Source organism: Oncorhynchus nerka, linkage group LG15, assembly GCF_034236695.1.
Source record: "Oncorhynchus nerka isolate Pitt River linkage group LG15, Oner_Uvic_2.0, whole genome shotgun sequence".
NCBI classification, from domain to species: domain Eukaryota; kingdom Metazoa; phylum Chordata; class Actinopteri; order Salmoniformes; family Salmonidae; genus Oncorhynchus; species Oncorhynchus nerka.
This window is the reverse complement of record NC_088410.1, coordinates 26,067,168-26,092,983: the sequence shown is the minus strand read 5'-3', so window position 1 is coordinate 26,092,983 and position 25,816 is coordinate 26,067,168. Positions and strand designations below refer to the sequence as shown.

The 25,816-nt window shown below is 44.5% G+C and overlaps 1 protein-coding gene across 1 annotated transcript; it reads right to left on the bottom strand.

Moving 5' to 3' along the window:
* On the bottom strand, positions 1–24,118 carry ldlrb (low density lipoprotein receptor b). The gene is made up of 17 exons (XM_065001367.1): positions 23,770–24,118; positions 10,282–10,407; positions 9,972–10,094; positions 8,955–9,332; positions 8,510–8,632; positions 8,272–8,394; positions 7,787–7,909; positions 7,454–7,582; positions 6,921–7,092; positions 6,560–6,787; positions 6,151–6,269; positions 5,749–5,888; positions 4,022–4,163; positions 3,745–3,897; positions 3,132–3,407; positions 2,241–2,404; positions 1–1,944 (listed from the first exon to the last, which is right to left on the bottom strand). The coding sequence occupies exons 1-17, from the start codon at positions 23,846–23,848 to the stop codon at positions 1,909–1,911; spliced, it is 2,634 nt and encodes an 877-aa protein (XP_064857439.1). The 5' UTR covers positions 23,849–24,118; the 3' UTR covers positions 1–1,908.
* Between the last annotated feature and the right edge of the window lie 1,698 nt (positions 24,119–25,816).

The following is a 25,816-nucleotide window of genomic DNA, read 5'->3' as shown; positions in this document are numbered from 1 at the left end:
AACTAGCATTCAGCTGGTCTTCAACTAGCCTTCAGCTACTGGCCTTCAACTAGCCTTCAGCTACTGGCCTTCAACTAGCCTTCAGCTACTGGCCTTCAACTAGCCTTCAGCTGCTGTCCTTCAACTAGCCTTCAGCTGCTGGCCTTCAACTAGCCTTCAGCTGCTGGCCTTCAACTAGCCTTCAGCTGCTGGCCTTCAACTAGCCTTCAGCTGCTGGCCTTCAACTAGCCTTCAGCTACAGGCATTCAGCCATCTTTAAAATTGGCCACAAAAACAATGCTCATCGATTTATTGATTTGGATGTAACTTGTTGATGCACAAATTGGAATATATCAAAAATGCACAAGACGTGTAAAGCCATAACCAGATAGATGGCAATAAGGCAACAACTCAACTCACTAACTTGTGTAAGGCAACAGTTGACAGGGGCTATAAGATCATATTTACCAAGAGACCATCTCTGCTGCACGTGCCAAGGCAAGATAACTATCATGTCAGCTATAGTTGACTATAGTGAAAGGAGGTCATAAGGCATTTGGGCTCTTCTAGACACTGTATACCACATACCGTAAGAACATGTACGTCACTAGACATTACACACATTGCTGGAGTGAGTATAGAAATGCTTGCATTGATGATGGCAAAGGCACCAATATGTAAAGAGACCAATGACAACTCAAAAGTTTCAGCTCTGATTAGTGCCGACGACTCACACGTTTCAACTCAGACTAGGGCCGACAACTCACACGTTTCACCTCAGAGTAGTGTCACACCATAGTTCAATGTCCCCCCTGGGAAAGTCTCCACTTTAAGATGTGGTGATGTTTGGTGCTAAGTGACTAGGCACGTGCATGTGTCAATGTCAGATGGTAAGGCCATCCAGAGGTCTCAATGTCCATTGTTAAGTACACCATAAACATACAAACTAGGTACCGTTTTCGACCTTCAAAAGATATGACAAGACAGCTTTTTGACTGCAGCCTGTTTTAAACCCACAATCTTCAACACATCCTTCATGTTGTGCTAATTGTGTTTTCTAGTGCTTTCGTCAGGCTGACAAAGGAAGTGGGATCCAACTGAACTCAAGAATCAAATGGGTTGGAAGTGTAGGACGTCTTCTGTACAGTGCTATGCACAATCTTATGCAACATTGGAACAAAAGTTTGCCTATTTTACAGTAAGTAGCCAAATGTACACTCATTTACAAAAGAGCTGCTAAGTGATATGTAACAAAAACAAACAAAGATGAAGCTGTGTTAGATGGTTGTCATTTTGAACTTCCTTGTGTCAAATAGCCGAGGTCCAGGACCTAGCCTGGTACCAAATCTGTACATTATGTGCTTAGACATTTATTCTTCTCTCTGACGAGGAGTTAGCCTAAAATACATACATTTGGGACCAGGCCACCTAGGTAAGAACTCTTACATTATGAAAGAACGGACGACTACAGTCCAACTGTGCATTTACTGTGTCTTTCATTTTCAAGTCCTTCCGATGTTTGACAAAATGGCCTCCAAATGTTTTTTTTCTCTTCAGGGTTGTGTTCGAGACCACAACGCTACCAAGTCATTTTTTGTGTGATTCCGTTTGTATATGTTTCTTCTTCTTCCATTCCTTGTTTTTGGGGGTGGGTTTCCATGGCAACCAAGTTATTCTTTCTGAGTTTCTTTTTTCCTTCTTCTTCATCTTGGATGGCAGCACAGTGTTGAGGTCGGAACGGAATCTTCGGAACAGGAAGCCAGGAACTTAGGTCATCGAGATGAAGTCATCATCATAGGATTGGAAAGGACGTGTCAGTAGCATTAGGGTTAAAATGACCTCCATCGGTTTATGTTTGTCACTTTTTCAAACAACAATCTCTCTTTAAATACAATTCTTCATATCCACTTGTTCTTCTTCTTCTACTAGTCATGCCAGGTCTTCTTCCAGGCTCACCATCTGTCTCTGTGAGGGGAGACAGAAAATAACCATAAACACAAAGTCACACAACACTGAAAACCACCACATGCTTTCTATTAGCCACTGCAGAACACCTGCAGGATTGGGGTCAAGTGGATTGCAACTGCACATAGGAAAACAATGGGCAATTCATCCCATTATTTCACTTAATCGAAATGGAATTGATCTTAACACAGTATGAGAATTTAAATGGAATGAACTCTAACCCTGGTGACACGTGTAGTCTACATAAGTAATAAGACAGTGACTGGGTTGATTGGTGGGTTGCTAGGTGACAGTACCTGTGGGTAGGTGTATCCATCCTGGCTGTGGTTTCTACAGATGTGCAACTCGTCCTCTGTGGTCTTCTGGTACACAGGGTTGTCAAAGTGGATGGTGTTGGTGTTCTTCAGCCTCCAGTGTCTCCATAGCAACACTGCACCAAACAGCACCAGGCACATCATCACTGGAGAGAGGAGATAGGGGGTCAAAGGTCAGTTCTTGTTGTTGTAATTGTTGCTGTTGATAAAGTATGGTAGGTAAAGCCAGGTTAACTTTTACAATGATATGTGTTTTACTGAGTGTACAAAACATTAGAAACACCTTCCTAATATTGAGTTACACCCCCCTTTGCCCTCAGAACAGCCTCAATTCGTCGGGCATTGACCCTACAAGGTGTCGAAAGCATTCCACAGGGAGGCTGGCCCATGTTGACTCTAATGCTTCCCACAGTTGTGTCAAGTTGGCTGGGTGTCCTTTGGTTGGTGGCCCATTCTTGATACACACGGAAAACGGTTGAGAGTCAAAAACCCAGCAGCGTTGCAGTTCTTGACGCACTCAAACCGGTGCACCTGGCACCTACTACTATACCCCGTTCAAAGCACTTAAACATTTGTCTTGCCCATTCACCCTCTGAATGGCACACGTAGACAATCCATGTCTCAAATCTCTCAAGGCTTGTCTCCTCCCCTTCATCTACACTGATTGAAGTGGATTTAACACATAACATAAATAAGGGATCATAGCTTTCACCTGGTCAGTCTCATGGAAAGAGCAGGTGTTCCTAATGGTTTGTACACTCAGTGTATATCAACACATAAGTCAACACATAAACAGAGAGTAGGTTACTACAGTACTACTGTATTTATCAGTGCACTAGACATTATGCTGATACTACAAGGTAAAATACTCACTGATAGGTAAGACAATGTAGAGCACAGTATGGTGTGATGCCTCAGCTACTTTGGGCATGGCAACATAGCCACTTTGACCTGTGACCGCAGTTTCCTGTGGACTGTGAGTGGTCGAGGACCTATCAGGGTCCTGAGGCTGGGCCCGGCGGGCTGAGGAGGTAGTTGTGGTAGTTGTAGTTGTGGTGGAAGTGGGACCAGCTGGCTGTTTGGTTGGGGCCCTGGTAGGGCTGGGAGCTGCAGTTTTGGGAGTGGTGGAAGGAGCGGGAGTTGTTGGAGCTGTTGAGATAAGAGACAGGGTTAAAGGTCACCAAAGGTTAGAGGTTAGACACACAAGAACGTGTCAGTTAGTTTGAGAAAAGGTTCAATGACCATGAACAGTGAGTATGAGGATAAACACTAACCCTGACATCCATTGGCTTTTGAACTAGCTTTTAACTACAAAATATTTGGTCTTAAACAGATTTTAATGATGATTAATAATGAAGATATGAATAACATTCCACCCACGAGGTGGGCGATCTGGTCATTTGACTGCAGGAAAGGTGGTATAAAGGGCAATAGTTGCACCTTCTCCTCTAAAGTTCCATAGGGTTCGACAGAGGAAAACACATACCTGCCACACACTTCCTCATGTCCAGGCCGAGGGTCATGTGATCAGGACAGGCACAGGTGTATTTGGGGGAGTGTTGGTTGATCTGGGGAGCAGGTAGACATAGGAACTCACAACCTCCATTCACAAAGTTTTTCTCTGTGCACCAGTTCTTTCCTATAGGAGAGAGAGAAAAGGGAGAGAGAGAGTGAGTGTTAGACCACCTGATTCAGCTTTTAAAGTTAATTACAGTTATTCATGTAAGATTTGTTATGTTTTTCAAAAGCGTGCGTTGCCATACCGATGGGCTGCTTGAGGTTGTGGTATACAATGATGTCCTCTGGCTGCATTAGGTCCTCCGCCAGTACAGTGATGTCATTTCCTGTCAGGCGGTTGGCGCTCATGACCGCTCTATCACCCATGTCGGTCCAGAATACTTTCTCCTGTGAAACAAATGAGAGAAACCAGAAAAAAGAGACACAGGAAGAAAAACTAGGTTAACCAACTGTACATAGTCAGTACATACAGTACTTAATGTTAACCAACTGTACATAGTCAGTACATACAGTACTTAATGTTAACCAACTGTACATAGTCAGTACATAGCATATCATAGTCAGTACATAGCATATCATAGTCAGTACATAGCATATCATAGTCAGTACATAGCATATCATAGTCAGTACATACAGTACTTAATGTTAACCAACTGTACATAGTCAGTACATAGTCAGTACATACAGTACTTAATGTTAACCAACTGTACATAGTCAGTACATACAGTACTTAATGTTAACCAACTGTACATAGTCAGTACATAGCATATCATAGTCAGTACATAGCATATCATAGTCAGTACATACAGTACACAAAGTTAACCAACTGTATATAGTCAGTACATACAGTACTTAATGTTAACCAACTGTATATAGTCAGTACATACAGTACTTAATGTTAACCAACTGTACATAGTCAGTACATAGCATACCATAGTCAGTACATACAGTACACAAAGTTAACCAACTGTACATAGTCAGTACATACAGTACTTAATGTTAACCAACTGTACATAGTCAGTACATAGCATATCATAGTCAGTACATAGCGTACTTACAAATTCATCCACAAACAAAGACTTAATGTATCTGGGGGAAACCAACAGTTTCAGATATGGGGCTTATTAACCTCCTATGACCTGGATACTATAAGATCAGTTTGGTCTCCATTCAGCAGCTACATGGATGGATTTCTGTAATACAGCAGCTGGCTAGCTGCATGGCTAAACTCATAAACCGAGCTGCTGTATAAGACTCAACCTGGAAATCCCCTTTAATTAAAGCTACCACAGCCAGGTTGGTGTGGGCTGGAGGGGGGAGACCATGGTGCTCGACCCAGGGACCTAAAGGAGGTTCTGGAGCCACAGCCAGGGTAGAGGGGGAAGACCATGGTGCTCGACCCAGGGATCTAGAGGAGGTTCTGGGGCCACAGCCAGGGTAGAGGGGGGAGACCATGGTGCTCGACCCAGGGATCTAGAGGAGGTTCTGGGGCCACAGCCAGGGTAGAGGGGGGAGACCATGGTGCTCGACCCAGGGACCTAAAGGAGGTTCTGGGGCCACAGCCAGGGTAGAGGGGGGAGACCATGGTGCTCGACCCAGGGACCTAAAGGAGGTTCTGGGGCCACAGCCAGGGTAGAGGGGGGAGACCATGGTGCTCGACCCAGGGACCTAAAGGAGGTTCTGGGGCCACAGCCAGGGTAGAGGGGGGAGACCATGGTGCTCGACCCAGGGACCTAAAGGAGGTTCTGGAGCCACAGCCAGGGTAGAGAGGGGAGACCATGGTGCTCGACCCAGGGATCTAGAGGAGGTTCTGAGGTTGGATTGTAACCATTGCCCACATGGACTGGACTCTACTGGTTCAGTTAAGTCTCTCTTTCCCTTCCTACAATTCCTCTAGGACCTGCCCATAACTATACTCCAGATGGAACTCAGGTTAGGGAGACCTTAATGTCCACATTCCATCACTATTTACCTCGAAGACGGCGAGAGAGAGGGGGTGAGCCAGCTTGTCCTCGTTGTAGATGAGTGTGTGTCGTCCTCCTCCGTTTACGCCGATGCTGGAGAGGGTGTGCATCTTAGAGTCCACCCAGTACAGACGCTGGTTAACCATGTCTGTTCCAGAGGCAGGGAGCGTTAGACAAATCCAACTGTATAATCATTCACTTATAAACACTGCTTCCACGCCTGATAACGAGGCAGATTATTTGAATGTAAATAATGTACACCTACAGTATGATAGAACTTCCAACAATAACACAACACAAAATCTCAACTGTTCTGTATACGAGTATAAGAATCACGTGAGACAGCAAATTACAATGTGCCCAATCACACATCACTATATTGCAGTGTCCAATCAGTGGACTCTTCTTACCAAGAGTGATGCCGTTGGGCCACACGATGTTGTCCGTTACCAAGGCGACGCGGTCGGCTCCGTTCAGCCCACTCTTCTCGATCTTGGCCTCGTTGCCCCAGTCAGTCCAGTACATGAAGCTGGAAACAGACACAGTACCGTCAGTCAAAACTCCGACCTCAAACACACTTCAGCACAACATCTGGAGGTCTTTAGAGAAAATCACACACACAGACACGTTGAGCTTCTGCCATGTTTCTTGTTGCGAAAGAGATCCTCACTCATTCAATTATTCCAATATGTTCGACAACAAAAGAATCCTGTCGAAGATTTATCTTTTTGCTTTTCATGGCAGTCAACGCCCTATTGAGCATGATACTGATGAAAACAAGGTTAATAAAATCAATCAATCAAATCCCAAGTTTCTTACTTATTGGCTGGGTCCACCACGATGCTTCTTGGTTTCTCCAGTCCTTCGCCGATCAGTGTCTTTCGCCGTGTTCCGTCCGTGGTTGCCACGGAGATGGTCTGGAGCACACTGTCCGTCCAATAGATGTTACCGTGAATCCAGTCGACGGCCAGGCACTCCGGCACCTCCATCTGGCTGTCAATCACCACGTTGTGGTGGGAGGAGTTCCCTGCCAAGTTCATGTCGGCGCTGGGGAAGGGTGCAGGACAAAATAGATGTTTGTTAACTAACAAATACTGTATATTGTCTGTTTGCAGAGATATATACACATACACACACACACACACACACACACACACACCTTCCCCCAGCAGGTCCTCACCTGTAGATCTTCCTGTGGTACAGGTCAGACCAGAAGATCTTGTGTCCAGGCATGTCCATGTCCAGGGCCACCACGTTCTTCAGTCTGGGGATGAGAGGGACGTACTCGCTACGGTCCAGAGTCATCTTCCTCACCTCGTGGCGGTTGGTGAACAACAGGTAGGGGACAGTACCTGGAAGACATACAACTAGATTTAGAAGGTTTTACATTTCGACCTCAAGTCTGCCACTTTACCCAACTGTTTACATCACAACATAAAAGTTGTCATTTCCAGTAAAAAAAAGTGGGCCTCAAATCTGCCACTTTACTATATTTACATCTCATTTAGAAAGTTGTTTAATAATGAGGCCTCAGAGAAGCTACCGAAACCTCTTCTTTGCTTTAATTCGTTCAGACTATATCAGAATTGCTCCCAAGGCTCTGTTCATATATCTACACTAGCAAGCAATCTATCAAGCATCCATTCTAAGTGGTATGCCGGGGTGGCTGTCAGAATGTAGCTTAGCTAGTGTGTCCCTCCATCTCACACGTACCTGTGGCAGCCTTGCAGGTCTTGGTCTTGGGGTCCAGTTCATAGCCCTCCTCACACTCACACTTGTAACTTCCCAGGACGTTCACACAGATCTGGGTACAGGTGTCTGGGTCAGCACACTCATCAATGTCTACAGGAGGAGGAAAACAGGGTTAGAGGTCAGAAGATAGGGTCAGGGGTCAGTTGTGGCAATTCATAGTATGATTTGATCCAAATCCAATGTCCTGCGATCTTATCCGGCACTCGTCACTATAGTGACTTAGAGCTCAGTCATTACAATCTTCTGATCTGAGTTCAGAGTCTCAGTGCCATATTAACATTTATTTCCACACACCTTCACATTTCCTGTTGTCCTTCCCCAGACTGTACCCAGCAGGACAGGAGCAATTGAAGCCAATCTTCAGGTCGGTACAGGTGTGAGAGCAACCGCCGTTATTGGTCAAACACTCGTTGTTGCCTGCAGAATCAGACCGGAAATCAGTTAGAAGAAATATATCTATGTAGAAAACTATAAGAAACAACCATCATCCTATCCTCAATGTCCATGATGACAGCCTTTTCCCTTAGGCAAGACTAAACCAGTCACCTCACTCTTTACAACCACTAACTAGTTTGGCCAGACCAGACTGGCCTGAACCACTTGGCTAGCTGTCTCTATCATATTCTCCTAGCTGGGATGTGGTCTCTCTCCTCTGTTTTCCACTGAATGGTATGTGGGTGTAAAGGGAGTTCCCTATGGGCCCAGGGTCAAAAGTAGCGGGCGAAACAGGGATTAGGGTGCCATTTGGGACGCAGAATATCTCTACGGTTCCAACTCACCACACTCCCTGATAGGTTCGTCGGACATGTCTCGGCAGTCTTTCTTCCCGTTGCACACCTTGTCCACGGTGATGCACTCCCCACTCTTACACCTGAAGCTATTCGGGCCCTCACACGCATCCACTGGGGGAGAATAAGAAAGAATAGAATATTATTAGACATATAGTACAGCTATAGGGAGAGTGTGTGTGTGTGTGTGTGTGTGTGTGTGTGTGTGTCCATTAGGGCTGAGCCTCACCGCTCTTGCAGTCCATCTCATCACTCAGATCCCTGCAGTCAAACTGGCGGTCACACTGACGGCTACCATGGATACAGGAGCCATCATTACACTGAAACTCATCTGGCTGGCAAGTGGGCCGACCTACACACAGAGACAGAGAGAGAGACAGAGAGAGAGACAGAGAGAGAGAGACAGTGAGAGACAGAGAGAGAGAGGTTAGATAAACAATACAACAAGACAGATGGACACATAAAGAAAGAGCGATTGGGATTTTCTCTGAAGAGTCCCTTAGTTTAGTATCTGTTTATACAGTATATATATATATATATCTTTGGAAGATGAACATTTGTTTTTGTAAACGCTTAACTAAATAAGCATATTTCTGCTTTTGAAAAAAACACAAATGTTTCAGAGAGAAAGGACAGAAGCAGAGTTGAATATTGTCAAAAACCCTTCCACTCACTGCAGTTGGTTTCATCTGAATTATCCAGACAGTCCTTGCCTCCATCACAGCTCCAACTCCTATGGATACACTCCCCACTCCCACAGTGGAATTCATGTGGCCCACAGGGCTTTGTTGTCGGTTTGGTGTCCCTCCCGCCACAGTTCTGGGGCCACTCGTCTGAACCGTCGGCACAATCGGCGTCGCCGTCGCAGGCCCAGAGACGCGGGACACACACAGTGTTGTTACACTGGAAGGCGTTGGGACCGCAGGTGGCGGTGGGACAGGAAGTCTCGTCAGAACCATCGGAACAGTCGTTGTCCTTGTCGCACACGAAGGAGACGGCGATGCACTGACCGTTGGAGCAGCGAAACTCGTTGTCGGTGCAGTTCTTTGCGGCTGGAGGGAGGAAGGGAGAGCGAGGGCTGCAGGGTTAGGGATATGGAAGGTTTGGGACTGGGTGACAGTATTTGTACTCTATTGTGCCTTTAAGATGTTATTATATCTGTAAATAATGTTATTGTCACTGAAAGAATGAGAGGTTTTTGTCTAAGGGTTCAATGGGTGCAGAGTAGACACAAGGACCATAGTCATGTGGTGATTGTACCAGTTAGTGATTACAAACTGGAGTCTTATCACATCATCATGCACTAACTACAGAGGTAATCAGTGTTGAACAGAACAGTTTGTCTTCGGTATGGTGATGACTGCAGTGTAATCAGGTATGACAACGATAGAAGAGTTGGCTACAGCATATACACTATTGGACTAGACTAGTGAATGTAAATATGTAGGATCTTAATTTGAGACAGTTTGCTTCAGAAGGAAAATAATCCTGCAGCAACCGGAAATGTGAATTATTACGTGGATTATAATGAATGGACATTTTGAGTCAAATTTCAAAGTGGAAATTTACGAACTTCATAAGCCTTCTTAAACTTCAAATACACTACAAATGTTAAATGTTCTGCATTGCAGTAAAGTTCTCCTGCAACAGGGTGATCAAATTAAGATCCTACATCCGTACTGTTATCTTACCACAGCCCTTCTCATCAGCTCCATTGTCACAGTCAGCTTTGCCATCACAGTGCCACGTTCCGGAGATACACTTGTTCAGTGGGCCTCCGCAGCTGAACTCAGTGGGCAGGCAGGTCTTAGCCTCTGGAGACACAGAGAGACATGAACAGATAGAGACATTAGAGTCTGTGTGACACATCTTAGCAGTTCTATCTTATCTGAAGAGGAGGAGGAGGATGAGGAAGAAGAGGACGAAGGATGAGGAAGAAGAGTATGAAAAGAAAGAGGAGAGAGAAGAAGAGTAGAAGAGGAGGAAGAGTCAGTTACTCACCACAGGCGGCTGGCAGCTCGTCAGTTCCGTCACCACAGTCATCACCTCCGTCACACACCCACCGGCTGGTGATACATTTCCCGTTGCCACACCTGAACTGACTTGTCCCACATGTATACGCAGCATCTAGGGGAATAATTTTTTTAAATCTTTTATAGATCTTTACTAGTGTAATTTTAAAAAACAAATGGTTTTATTTATTTAACCTTTATTTAACTAGGCAAGTCAGTCAAGAACAAATTCTTATTTACAATGACGGCCTAAAATATAGGTAGTACAAATATAATATACAAGGTCGACAGTTTAACAGAGTGTATTTGATACAGATTCAGTAACTTTTTACAATATAGGGCAATAATTAATTATACATCTTTTCTGTCATGCGACACTAGTACCACATAACATTAGGCTCACGCAGAGGATAGAATAGGTCTGTAGTAGTGACGGATGTTAACTAACATTTAACTAAGTAACTTCCCTCGGTTAGTTCATGTTCAACAACGCTCACTGACAACAGAGGGCAGTCATCTGACGGCCATTAAGATTGGGATTATATCTAGTTGTTGGTGAGAAGAACACATCCTCTACAATGTTTTGTAGTGCCCCTCTGGGACCAGCAATTATGTGTGATAAGAGCTACAGTAGTGAGAGTCCAAAGATAAAGGAACAGGATTTTAGGTTAAAAAAAGACTACAATATGGAGCATTTCTAAACAGGAAGTGAAGGAGATTCCCATGGGAGAGACTTATCTCTTATCGGTCACACACTGGAGCTACTGTATCTCATTGTCTTTCAGCAGACAGTGAGAACTTGATGGCCATTTTGTTATGCACTCAAGACTGTTGCTTGGCAACTACTGTTTGTGTGTTTCTCATGTAAACCTTCAAATGAAGGAAATTAGTGCAGGACAAGATGTTGCCGAAACAGAACACACACAAGTGTCAACTCACAGGCACACACCATTGGCCCACATATACAGCATCCGGTAAGGGAAAGTTAAACAACTTATAGACCTACTGTACAGACTTGAGCAAGGAAATAAAGAAAAATCCTCACTTAGTTTCTGCCAGTAGGCCTATGAATGAATACCACGTTACTGTTTGACTAGCCTATTCAACAGTGAAATGAGATTTAACCCCAAAATGGCCCAGTTTATTTTGGGTTGCTGAGGTCACAACCTCATTGAACTCATCTGACCAATCAAAGTGAAGATGTCTTCAACAAGGAAGTGAGAGCCATCAGGTAAAGCTAGCATGGAGCCTTCAATATTCTGCAAGGTCTCGGTCACTAAGTCAGTTTATCTCCCTCCACTGTCAAATTCCACTGTGCCTGAGGCAACAGAGTATGAGTCAGAGCCTGAGGCTGTCTCTTTAAGACAATGGAAGGGGGGAGGAGTCATAATCACACCACCCGCTGCTGATTGGCCCTTGAGGGACATTCCTCAAAATACTCATAACAAGAGCACTAGTGAGAGCAACAGGGGGAGGTGGGGCACAACCGGACACAACACCAGGAATTTTCTGAACTCAAGCTGTCAATTGTTGACACTTGTAGTAGTAACCGCGGCTACACCAGCATGACTCAAGTCGTAAAGTCGGTTGCTACACAGAGAGTTAGTGAAGTAGATTCAGAAGATAGAGGTTGCTTGCTCTGTCTATTGGCATGTGATGTCACCAATGCTCACACCTTCATGTAGAGATGTGGGACTGTAATATCATAAGACGATCTTGTATTGAGAAATGTTGGCCTGACTTGATCAATCAGGGCTTTTCATGGGAAAAAACGACTGCTGAACCCCTCGCCTCAAATGCTTAATTACACAGGCACTGTATCCGCCAAGACTGTGGCTGTGTTTCCAGTGAACCCAACACACACACAGTCCCACACACACACACAGTCCCACACCCCCACACACACACACACACACACACACACACACACACACAGTCCCACACACACACACAGTCCCACACACACACACAGTCCCTCACACACACACAGTCCCCCACACACACTACCAGATGTGGAGGTTCCAGGAATAGTTTCCCCCCATCCTATTCCAGCTGTTCTTGGAGAGAGTGGTGATACATTTACGAGGCTGGCTGACTGTTAGCCCGCCCGGAGACGTTACTTGGCCCCGACACGCACTCTGCCTCTCTCTCTCTTTACATGATCCTCTCTGTCTCCCCTCCCCCTTTCTCTCTCTCTGTCTCTCCCCTCTCCTCTCTTCTCCTCTCTGCCTGTCTGTGTTTTAATTTTCTCTCCTGCTAATCTTCTGTCCCATCATCTACAAATGGGTCACAAGCCTCTCAAGTTGCATACTGTGTTCTCTCTAACATTCTCTCTCTAGGTCACAAGACGCTCAACCTCCAGCAGCATAGCCCACTGTACTCACTCAAAAGGCATCTGTGTGTATAGTATGTTAGACTGTACGCCACAACTATGTCTACCATTCTCTCTCTGGGTCACAAATCTCCCTTCCCAAGCATACTGTACTGCACTCTCTCTTTGTAGCCTATAGGATTAGATATACATTGTGTAATAGAGGACTTGTACTGCACTCTCTCTTTGTAGCCTATAGGATTAGATATACATTGTGTAATAGAGGACTTGTACTGCACTCTCTCTTTGTAGCCTATAGGATTAGATATACATTGTGTAATAGAGGACTTGTGCTGCACTCTCTCTTTGTACCCTATAGGATTAGATATACATTGTGTAATAGAGGACTTGTGCTGCACTCTCTCTTTGTAGCCTATAGGATTAGATATACATTGTGTAATAGAGGACTTGTGCTGCACTCTCTTTGTAGCCTATAGGATTAGATATACATTGTGTAATAGAGGACTTGTGCTGCACTCTCTCTTTGTAGCCTATAGGATTAGATATACATTGTGTAATAGAGGACTTGTACTGCACTCTCTCTTTGTAGCCTATAGGATTAGATATACATTGTGTAATAGAGGACTTGTACTGCACTCTCTCTTTGTAGCCTATAGGATTAGATATACATTGTGTAATAGAGGACTTGTGCTGCACTCTCTCTTTGTAGCCTATAGGATTAGATATACATTGTGTAATAGAGGACTTGTGCTGCACTCTCTCTTTGTAGCCTATAGGATTAGATATACATTGTGTAATAGAGGACTTGTGCTGCACTCTCTCTTTGTAGCCTATAGGATTAGATATACATTGTGTAATAGAGGACTTGTACTGCACTCTCTCTTTGTAGCCTATAGGATTAGATATACATTGTGTAATAGAGGACTTGTGCTGCACTCTCTCTTTGTAGCCTATAGGATTAGATATACATTGTGTAATAGAGGACTTGTGCTGCACTCTCTCTTTGTAGCCTATAGGATTAGATATACATTGTGTAATAGAGGACTTGTGCTGCACTCTCTCTTTGTAGCCTATAGGATTAGATATACATTGTGTAATAGAGGACTTGTGCTGCACTCTCTCTTTGTAGCCTATAGGATTAGATATACATTGTGTAATAGAGGACTTGTGCTGCACTCTCTCTTTGTAGCCTATAGGATTAGATATACATTGTGTAATAGAGGACTTGTGCTGCACTCTCTCTTTGTAGCCTATAGGATTAGATATACATTGTGTAATAGAGGACTTGTGCTGCATTCAACTTAGTCTCTAATTGAAATGCAGTGGGAGAGAGTTATTTTCCCAGGATGTTGTAAGTCGTTTATCTTAAAAAATAAAATAAAAAAGCCCAGCAGTTCTGAATGGAAACCTCTTTCCATTGACTAGCTTTGAATGTGAGACGTTATCAACGACAGAGGCCAAGTCTAGCTTACGTTTGAACCCAAAACCATCTGGCTGGAAAGGTTGGACCACGCCATAGCTATACATAGCCCTCTCTCCCAGTGTGGGCGTGTCGTGACGTCAGAGTGTATTTGTGTGCGTGTCGTGCGTATCATTGGTCGATAACTAAGCCATGCACTTGGCATAGTAACCAAGCACAGAAGACGGAGGAAGTTTGTTTGTGGCACACTGTTCAGGTTACAGTTAATTATTATTAAACAGACATAATCATAAAATAGAAGTTTGGTTCCTGTCTACTTAACTTCCTTATGGGCCCACTTAATGCAGTCCGCCTACTGTCTGTACGGTTACTGTATGTGCAGTGAGTCACCATATAGGGGCATTTCATTTGTCTTTGAGGTTGTGACTAAACTAAATCAAGATAACAAATATGGGGTGATTTCTCTGACGTGTTTCCTTGAGGGATAATAGTTGTATTGTATTGCATTGGTTTTCTTCACAATTACTCCAGAAAAGAATTGACTTCAGACAAAGTGAGTGGGAAAATCCTGTTGTATTTCGAGTGGAACGTTACTTTAACAAATCTACACAGTTCTACCAGCAGGGTACTTTTCATTAGTTCCAACAGATCACATTCAAACTAGCTCTGCATGCAGCCTGTAAACTATTGCATAATAATCTCTGATTCTATGAACCAAAAAGCCATTATAAGCAACCTTCCTTATTCACCAATCAGCACATTCTTAGGTGTCTCTGCCTGCCTGCCCGCGCGCCCGCATGTCTGTCCGCCCGCCCGCATGTCTGTCCGCCCGCCCGCATGTCTGTCCGCCCGCCTGCCTGCCTGCCTGTCTGCCCACCCACATGTCTGTCCGCCTGCCTGCCTGTCTGCCCGCATGCCTGTCTGCCCGCCCGCATGTCTGTCTGCCCGCCCGCATGTCTGTCTTGCAAATGGAATTACCGGCAAGTCACCTGATTTGCATTCTCCTTCCTATGCCTGATGCCATCCCCACACAATTTGACCCACGGGGGAGGAGAGGCAGAGACAAATAGACAGAGTGAGGCAGAGACAAATAGACAGAGTGAGGCAGAGACAAATAGACAGAGTGAGGCAGAGACAAATAGACAGAGTGAGGCAGAGACAAATAGACAGAGCAGAGGCAGAGACAAATAGACAGAGTGAGGCAGAGACAAATAGACAGAGTGAGGCAGAGACAAATAGACAGAGCGAGGCAGAGACAAATAGACAGAGTGAGGCAGAGACAAATAGACAGAGTGAGGCAGAGACAAATAGACAGAGTGAGGCAGAGACAAATAGACAGAGTGAGGCAGAGACAAATAGACAGAGCGAGGCAGAGACAAATAGACAGAGTGAGGCAGAGACAAATAGACAGAGTGAGGCAGAGACAAATAGACAGAGTGAGGCAGAGACAAATAGACAGAGCGAGGCAGAGACTAGTGATGAGGGGGTTGACTCATAACCCGCAGTCCCACAGTTATATCCGCGGGGCGGACGGGTTCATGGTCATTAAATATTGGCGGATGTGTGTGGCAGGCAGGTTAAATAAAGAGAAACAATACCTTCAAAATATCCATCAATGTATAATTCTAGTGCAATTTCTATCAACAGGCTTCTTGGGCTTCTTATTTTTATTATTGTAGGCTATCTGGCATTAGTGCATAAGACTAAGCTTTCGGGCCTAGCTGCACTCCAAATAGCCTACACAGCCAATCGCCAAATGCTTTCGGGAAACAGGCAGAAAAAGTTAAGGACATGGTTGAAATTTCATTCAATAAGACAAAAGCTGCAAAAGGAGAGTTGAAAATAAAGAGAAGGGAGGGCCTGAAAAGAAATGTTTGGGACAGATGTGGTGAAAGAGGAGGATAGCAGTGTTCTGTGTGATTGTGAGACACTATACACATTTGACCGTCACAAGACGGGACTTAAAATGTCAAGGGAACTGTAGCCTACTGTTCAGATGGGTTAAATGGAAAGTGAAATCTGGACACGGACTGTAGGTCTATAACCTCTCACGCAGCCTTAATAATAACTCCTGCAGAATGTAGCCTTTCTTGCAGGTAAATTATAAACCAAATGTAGGCTAAATTTGGACTTGGGAACAGGAGTGGAGACATATGATTTCTTGAGAGAATGCATTGCTCCGTTAGATACCGTCTGTAGAGGTGCTGTCTTCATCATACAATCTGATAGCATTTCAATCTTTTTACTCCTGAACAGGTAATCAAATGGCTACCCAGACTATTTACATTGTGTGCCCCCCCTCTTTTACACTGCTGCTACTCTCTGTTTATCATATATGCACAGTCACTTTAACTATACAATCATGTACATATCTACATACTACCTCAATTGGCCCGACTAACCAGTGGTCCCGCACATTGGCTAACTGGGCTGTCTGCATTGTGTCCCGCCACCCACCACCCCCTCTTTTACGCTACTGCTACTCTCTGTTCATCATATATGCATAGTCACTTTAACCATATCTACATGTACATACTACCTCAATCAGCCCGACTAACCGGTGCCTGTATGTAGCCTCGCTACTGTTATAGCCTCGCTACTGTATATAGCCTCATTACTGTTATAGCCTCACTACTGTATATAGCCTCATTACTGTTATAGCCTCGCTACTGTATATAGCCTCGCTACTGTTATAGCCTCGCTACTGTTATAGCCTCGCTACTGTATATAGCCTCATTACTGTTATAGCCTCACTACTGTATATAGCCTCATTACTGTTATAGCCTCGCTACTGTATATAGCCTCGCTACTGTTATAGCCTCGCTACTGTATATAGCCTCATTACTGTTATAGCCTCACTACTGTATATAGCCTCATTACTGTTATAGCCTCGCTACTGTATATAGCCTCGTTACTGTTATAGCCTCACTACTGTATATAGCCTCACTACTGTATATAGCCTCACTACTGTATATAGCCTCGCTACTGTATATAGCCTCGCTACTGTTATAGCCTCGTTACTGTTATAGCCTCACTACTGTATATAGCCTTGTTACTGTTGTAGCCTCACTACTGTATATAGCCTTGTTACTGTTGTAGCCTCACTACTGTATATAGCCTCATTACTGTTATAGCCTCATTGCTGTATATAGCCTCACTACTGTATATAGCCTCACTACTGTATATAGCCTCACTACTGTTATAGCCTCATTACTGTTATAGCCTCATTACTGTTATAGCCTTGTTACTGTTATAGCCTCATTACTGTTATAGCCTCATTACTGTTATAGCCTCATTACTGTTATAGCCTCGCTACTGTATATAGCCTCGCTACTGTATATAGCCTCATTACTGTTATAGCCTCGCTACTGTATATAGCCTTGCTACTGTTATAGCCTCGTTACTGTTATGGCCTCACTACTGTATATAGCCTCGTTACTGTTATAGCCTCACTACTGTTATAGCCTCACTACTGTATATAGCCTCACTACTGTATATAGCCTCGCTACTGTATATAGCCTCACTACTGTATATAGCCTCGCTACTGTATATAGCCTCGCTACTGTATATAGCCTCACTACTGTATGTAGCCTCACTACTGTATGTAGCCTTATTACTGTATATAGCCTCGCTACTGTATATAGCCTCGCTACTGTATATATAGCCTCACTACTGTATATAGCCTCACTACTGTATATAGCCTCACTACTGTATATAGCCTCACTACTGTTATTTTTCACTGTCTTTTTACTGTTGTTTTATTTCTTTATCTACCCATTGTTCACCTAATACCTTTTTTGCACTGTTGGTTAGAGCCTGTAAGTAAGCATTCCACTGTAAGGTCTACTACACCTGTTGTATTACGGCATTCCACTGTCTAGCCTCATTACACCTGTTGTATTCAGCTACACTAGGTCTACACCTGTTGTATTCAGCATTCCACTGTAAGGTCTACTACACCTGTTGTATTCAGCATTCCACTGTAAGGTCTACTACACCTGTTGTATTCAGCATTCCACTGTAAGGTCTACTACACCTGTTGTATTCAGCATTCCTACATTCCACTGTAAGGTCTACTACACCTGTTGTATTCAGCATTCCACTGTAAGGTCTACTACACCTGTTGTATTCGGCATTCCACTGTAAGGTCTACTACACCTGTTGTATTCAGCATTCCACTGTAAGGTCTACTACACCTGTTGTATTCAGCATTCCACTGTAAGGTCTACTACACCTGTTGTATTCAGCATTCCACTGTAAGGTCTACTACACCTGTTGTATTCAGCATTATATAGCCTCACTACTGTATACAGCCTGTTGTTATAGCCTCGCTACTGTTATAGCCTCACTGTATGTAGCGCAGCCTCGTTACTGACAAATACACTTTGATCTGATTTGAACCACATAAGATTTCAGTTGGGCTTCGATGCACATTTTATCAGAAACACGTTGGGGTCGGTCGTTTTCACAGCTTTCTTTTTCCTTACAACTGGTCAAACTGATGTCAAAAATCTTCTGCCGTCTTGACCGTTTTAGCCTATAGGGCATGTTCTATATGTGTGGGTTAGAGTTGGGTGTGGGCCTCAGAATTACAGTGGATCTGGCGGTTGTGGATGGCTTATTAGCAATTGCGGGCGGGTGTTGGTGAATAAACAGCTGCACCTTTAGCAGAGACACACAGCTGACCACAGCTGCCATCCGGACAGGGCCTTAATGTAGTTAGGTGCTTGTTGGATGCGGCCCATTTCCTGTAAGGACCTATCCACTGCTGCTGGCTCACTGTGAAATACAGGAAGCCCTATTGGCAGACAGACAGTGCTCACTTCTTGTAATGTACACCTACTGTCTTCAAAAGGTTAGCATCATGACCAAGTTACACCATGACCTGAATAGACCTTCATATGGCTGCCTACATACAATGGAAATCACGTTGATCTAGCCGTGCTGCTGAGTGAGGGAGGCGGGAGCGAGAGAGATAGAAAGAGACAGTGAAGGAGAGAGAAAAAGAGAGAGGAAGTTAGAGGGATAGAAAGAGAGAGCAGGAGAAAAAAGAGAGAGAAAAAGAGAGAGTGAGAAACATTTTATAGAGAGAGTCCCCACCTCCCAATCTCCATCAGGTTCTATGAATAAACACTGCCTGCCTGCTTGATGACAACTTGACCATGTAAGGTCCTTCAACACTGATTTTGCTGCGGATGGAAGAGAAAGAACGTGCTCACTAAACACCAGCCCCTAGTCTGCAATGGACTTTCCAATAGCCCCAAATGTCCTCCATGTAACCTGTTATATATTTGAACTGGAAAGCTGCAGCCTGCCTGGTGTTCAACCTTCTCAAGTTCTCCCATGTCACCCTTCTCCTCCGCACACTCCACACTGGCTTCCAGTCCACTCCACACTGGCTTCCAGTCCACTCCACACTGGCTTCCAGTCCACTCCACACTGGCTTCGAGTCCACTCCACACTGGCTTCCAGTCCACTCCACACTGGCTTCCAGTCCACTCCACACTGGCTTCCAGTCCACTCCACACTGGCTTCCAGTCCACTCCACACTGGCTTCCAGTCCACTCCACACTGACTTCCAGTCCACTCCACACTGGCTTCCAGGCTTGGCCAGTCCACTCCACACTGGCTTCCAGTCCACTCCACACTGGCTTCCAGTCCACTCCACACTGGCTTCCAGTCCACTCCACACTGGCTTCCAGTCCACTCCACACTGGCTTCCAGTCCACTCCACACTGGCTTCCAGTCCACTGGCTTCCAGTCCACTCCACACTGACTTCCAGTCCACTCCACACTGACTTCCAGTCCACTCCACACTGGCTTCCAGTCCACTCCACACTGGCTTCCAGTCCACTCCACACTGGCTTCAGTCCACTCCACACTGACTTCAGTCCACTCCACACTGGCTTCCAGTCCACTCCACACTGGCTTCCAGTCCACTCCACACTGGCTTCCAGTCCACTCCACACTGGCTTCCAGTCCACTCCACACTGGCAGTTCCACAGTCCAGTGCTCGCATCCACTACAAGACCATGGTACTTTCCTACGGAGCAGCAAGAGGAACTGCCCCTCCCTACCTTCAGGCTAGGAGCAAACCCTACACCCCAACCCGAGTACTCTGTTCTGCCACCTCTGGTCTCTTGGCCCTCCCACCCCTACAGGAGGGCAGCTCCCGCTCAGCCCAGTCAAAGCTCTTCTCTGTCCTGGCACCCCAATGGTGGAACCATCTTCCCCCTGAAGCTAGGACATCAGAGTCCCTGCCCATCTTCAGAAACCATCTGAAACCCTACCTCTTCAAAGAGTATCTTAAGTAATCCAAGACTAGCACGTAACTCATCCGCCTTACTAGCTCTGACTTTGCTGATAGCTCCTTTTATTGAAGAAAAACGTACTTACTATGACTGAGATTTGTGGTTGTCCCATCTAGCTATCTTAAGATGAATGAATCCAACTGTAAGTCACTCTGGACAAGAGTGTCTGCTAAATTACTAGAATGTCAATGTAAAACTAGAGCTGAAAAGACTATGTTGTTTAGCAGCAACACCAACCGTCTCTGCAGCTTTAGTTGAAGTGTATGAAAGGCTACACTGGATGACAACAGGAGGAAGGTCCATATAGGTCAAAGGTGAGGCTAATATTGGAGTCCTCATCAACGCCCTTGTCATTGTGTGTGACAGGCTTGTTTCTTTAAGTTAGTTTGCCTATGCATTTCTGCTTGTTTTGGCAAACACACACCCACGGCGAGATAAGTGTTTGTATGTAAACACAAATCTTGCCAAAGGTCAGGGCTTGGTCTTTCCATAGCCACAGATTAATTTAGAACTAGGTGACATGTGCACTGATGGTCTTCTGTCAAGATGCTAAACCAACAGAACTCAGTCTGTACTAGTTCAGCTAACTGCATTTTTGGTTTAAACTCGTTCATCCAACTGCATTCAGCTTATACTAGTTCATCTGACTGCACTTGGTTTATACTAGTTCATCTGACTGCACTTGGTTTATACTAGTTAATCTGACTGCACTTGGTTTATACTAGTTAATCTGACTGCACTTGGTTTATACTAGTTAATCTGACTGCACTTGGTTTATACTAGTTAATCTGACTGCACTTGGTTTATACTAGTTCATCTGACTGCACTTGGTTTATACTAGTTAATCTGACTGCACTTGGTTTATACTAGTTAATCTGACTGCACTTGGTTTATACTAGTTAATCTGACTGCACTTGGTTTATACTAGTTAATCTGACTGCACTTGGTTTATACTAGTTAATCTGACTGCACTTGGTTTATACTAGTTCATCTGACTGCACTTGGTTTATACTAGTTCATCTGACTGCACTTGGTTTATACTAGTTAATCTGACTGCACTTGGTTTATACTAGTTAATCTGACTGCACTTGGTTTATACTAGTTCATCTGACTGCACTTGGTTTATACTAGTTCATCTGACTGCACTTGGTTTATACTAGTTAATCTGACTGCACTTGGTTTATACTAGTTCATCTGACTGCACTTGGTTTATACTAGTTCATCCAATTCCACTTGGACCTTCATTGTGAGGTTATTAATGGTGTTTTTGCATGCCACTGGTGACTGATTGAGAGATCTGGTGTGTTAGGAGAATGTACATCATGCGATGCCTATCAGATGCTCTTGGGGCTGCATGATTCATAAGGGGATTATTCTAGAATCTATTCTATTCTAGAACCACTGATGCAACTCTACAGGGATTTTCCCATTATTCTCCATGGTGTCAACTAATACAGCCCCTTGGGGCTTCACACATACAGCAACAGCAGACCTACTGTTGGGGCCCCACATATACAGTAACAGCAGACCTACTGTTGGGGCCCCACATATACAGTAACAGCAGACCTACTGCTGGGGCCCCACACATACAGTAACGGCAGATCTACTGTTGGGGCCCCACATATACAGTAACAGCAGACCTACTGCTGGGGCCCCACACATACAGTAACGGCATACCTACTGTTGGGGCCCCACATATACAGTAACAGCAGACCTACAGTACTGCTGGGGCCCCACACATACAGTAACAGCAGACCTACAGTACTGCTGGGGCCCCACACATATATTAACAGCAGACCTAATATTGGGGCCCCACACATACAGTAACAGCTGACCTACTGTTGGGGGCCACACACACACACACTGCACATGTCAGCAGCAGATTTAATTGCTACATTAATGAATACCTTGAACTATAAACATTGGATGGAAGTTCTAATCTTCAAATCCCTGGGAGCAGGAGTTAGTCTGCATCGCAAATGGCATCGTCCCATAGGGCTCTGGTCAAAAGTAGTGCACTTTAAAGGAAATATGTTGCCATTTGGGATGCAACCTTAAAGATTGAGGGATAACAGTAGAACGGGGTGGCAGAATGGAGCCACAACTAGACTAATACACAACACAATATTAACCTAGAGGTCGGTAAGTTCACCCTTAGCCTACCTACTGAAACCAATAAGGAATTTGCCCCGACTGCTGTTAATGCATTGCAATACAATACAATGTAATAAATTGTAATAATGTTAGCAAATAAGTTAATGGACATGTGAGTTGTATGATAGTGTGTTTAGTTCCTACTGTGGGTTGCTGGTTGGGGGCCACAGAAGTAAAGGTGAAGGAAGTTGGTGGATTTTTATCATATCAAGACATCTAAAGAAGGAAGCAGACTTTTCTTGAGGTGATAAACATATCCTCATAACATGCATCTATTAATACGCCTATTACATTTCATTGTTGAAGACAAAAGCTATGATTTTAAATGCCAATTGAGAATGTATTTTGACATTAAGCTACATCTAACCTACAAATGCATAAAATTAGTGATCAAGAAGGTCTGCAACAATCAGAATTTTGTAGCAAAATAGTCTATCCTTCAGGTGTAAAATAAAACCAAGTTCTATTTCCTCCATACATGGCACAGAAGCAGGGCTAAATAACCTCTTGCCACACGGTATAGAAGCTGGGCTAGACGCCCTTTTGCCGCGCCCTTTCTCGTTGACAACCGTCTTTTTCCTCCAACACGTCAAGGCCACAGGTAAAACCAGACAGCTTTGACATATGGACCTACCGGATGTGACGAGCCTATTTCTCATTCGGATTGGCTCGCGGCTACATACTATTTGAAGAACAGCCAATCGACTTCCCGAGCGTAGCTTCCGTTCATATGGACGAAATAGATACATTTGAACTTTTATAGATAAACATATTGTCAACGAAAATTATAGGTTAAGTTAATCTTTAATCGGCTTTGAAAAGGAAAATGTCTTGAAAAGCTGTTAGCGCTTGACTCTCAATGTCAAGAACATGCCCCCTTCCTGCGCACTAAACCCACTATTACAAGTTCAGCCTAGGACACGAGGGTATAAACATTGGTTTAATTGAACATTCGACTGGTATTTTAAGCACCAAAACAGAAATTAATTCAGAAAATGTCAATTTAGCCATTTATTCTATGTGAGCAGCACGGTTGCATTTACAATTCCATGTCAGGCATAAAATAAAAATATCACTGAAATATAGGCAATTGACAACTATGTCATATGTTATAAGTAATTTAAAGATGTCAAATTCCATGTCAGATCGTTTAGACCAGAGAATCCCAAGGGCAAAACCCGCTCTGCACTCAGCCGGAGTCAGCCCCAAAAATACGCATCATAAGCATCTTGCATGATACAATTGACTTCACATCCTTACCTGTAGGAGCAAAACAGTGGGAAAGCAACACCAGGCAACATGCTGTCAGCCCGGTGATTCCCACACGAGTCGGTAGCATCTTTTCTCCTTTGGGCTTCCACGCAATTCGAAGTGTTTCTTCTTGGTCTAATATCGACCACCCGGCACGCAAAATGTTTGACAGCTAGCCTACTGAACAGCACTAGTTCAACTCAACTGAGAGATGCTTCTATATATTTGTGGATGTTGCAGTCACAGCTAAAACAAACTGGGATAAGCAAATGACTGTGGTTTGTGTTTATAGAGAAGATTTACTGTGCGCCTGTGTCTAGGTCTAGTTCCAGGGAGAAATATTAGATTTTTGAGCCACTTCTGACTATTTCTATGTGGTCCTACATGTGGGCGGGATCAGCAGAGTGGTGTGATATTTGAAATTCGACATCAGCACCGCAGGGGTGGAGCTACAGCAGTCACTGACAGAGAGGAAGAGAAAGAAAGAGTCACCCAACCACAATGTTACTGTTATCATTATCTGGCTGGGCTGGCTTCCCTGTCTTGCCTAGCCTGGCCCACCTTCAATTTAAGGGCTTTATTGTCATGGGAAATGTATGTTAACATTGCCAAAGCAAGTGAAGTAGATAAAAGTGAAATAAACTCAACTCAACAAAAAAAGAAACGTCCCTTTTTCAGGACCCTGTTTTTCAAAGATAATTTGTAAAAATCCAAATAACTTCACAGATCTTTATTGTAGCTCGGGGCGGCAGGTAGCCTAGCGGCTAGCCTAGGCTAGATCTTGTAACCAAAAGGTTGCAAGATCGAATCCCTGAGCTGACAAGGTAAAAATCTGTTGTTCTGCCCCTGAACAAGGCAGTTAACCCAGTGTTCCTAGGCAGTCATTGAAAATAATAATTTGTTCTTAACTGACTTGCCTAGTTAAATAAAGGTAAAATAAAAAAAATTGTAAAGGCTGTTTCTCATGCTTGTTCAATGAACCATAAACAATTAATGAACATGCACCTGTGGAACGGTCGTTAAGACACTAACAGCTTACAGACGATAGGCAATTAAGGTCACAGTTAGCAAAACTTAGGACACTAAAGAGACCTTTCTACTGACTCTGAAAAACACCAAAAGAAAGATGCCCAGGGTCCCTGCTCACCTCAGTGAACATGCCTTAGGCATGCTGCAAGGAGGCATGAGGACTGCAATAAATTGCAATGTCTGTATTGTGAGACGCCTAAGACAGCACTACAGGGAGACAGGACGGATAGCTGCACAGGATCGGTACATCTGAACATCACACCTGCGGGACAGGAACAGGATGGCAACAACAACTGCCCGAGTTACACCAGGAATGCACAATCCCTCCATCAGTGCCCAGACTGTCTGCAATAGGCTGAGAGAGGACTGATGGTTTGTAGGCCTGTTTTAAGGCAAGTCCTCACCAGACATCACCAGCAACAACGTCGCCAAAGGGCACAAACACACCGTTGCAGGACCAGACAGGACTGGCAAAAAGTGCTCTTCACTGACAAGTCGCAGTTATGTCTCACCAGGGGTGATGGTTGGAATCGTGTTGATCGTCAAAGGAATGAGCGTTACACCGATGCCTGTACTCTGGAGCAGGATCGATTTGGAGGTAGAGGGTCCGTCATGGTCTGGGGCGGTGTATCACAGCATCATCGGACTGAGCTTGTTGTCATTGCAGGCAATCTCAACGCTGTACGTTACAGGGAAGACATCCTCCTCCCTCATGTGGTACCCTTCCTGCAGGCTCATCCTGACATGACCCTCCAGCATGGCAATGCCACCAGCCATACTGCTCGTTCTGTGCGTGATTTCCTGCAAGACAGGAATGTCAGTGTTCTGCCATGACCAGCGAAGAGCCCGGATCTCAATCCCATTGAGCATGTCTGGGACCTGTTGGATCAGAGTGTGAGGGCTAGGGCAGTTCCACCCAGAAATGTCCAGGAACCGGCAGGTGCCTTGGTGGAAGAGTGGGGTAACATCTCACAGCAAGAACTGACAAATCTGGTGCAGTCCATGAGGAGGAGCTGCACTGCAGTAC

Bases quoted from the DNA above. Each gene is read 5' to 3' on its own strand.
- ldlrb (XM_065001367.1), bottom strand. From the start codon at position 23,848: ATGCTACCGACTCGTGTGGGAATCACCGGGCTGACAGCATGTTGCCTG. The intron at 7,910-8,271 runs GTGAGTTGGAAC...CTGATTCTGCAG, and splicing joins CGAACCTATCAGGGAGTGTG to GCAACAACGAGTGTTTGACC. The intron at 6,270-6,559 runs GTAAGAAACTTG...GTCTGTTTCCAG, and splicing joins GTGGTGGACCCAGCCAATAA to CTTCATGTACTGGACTGACT.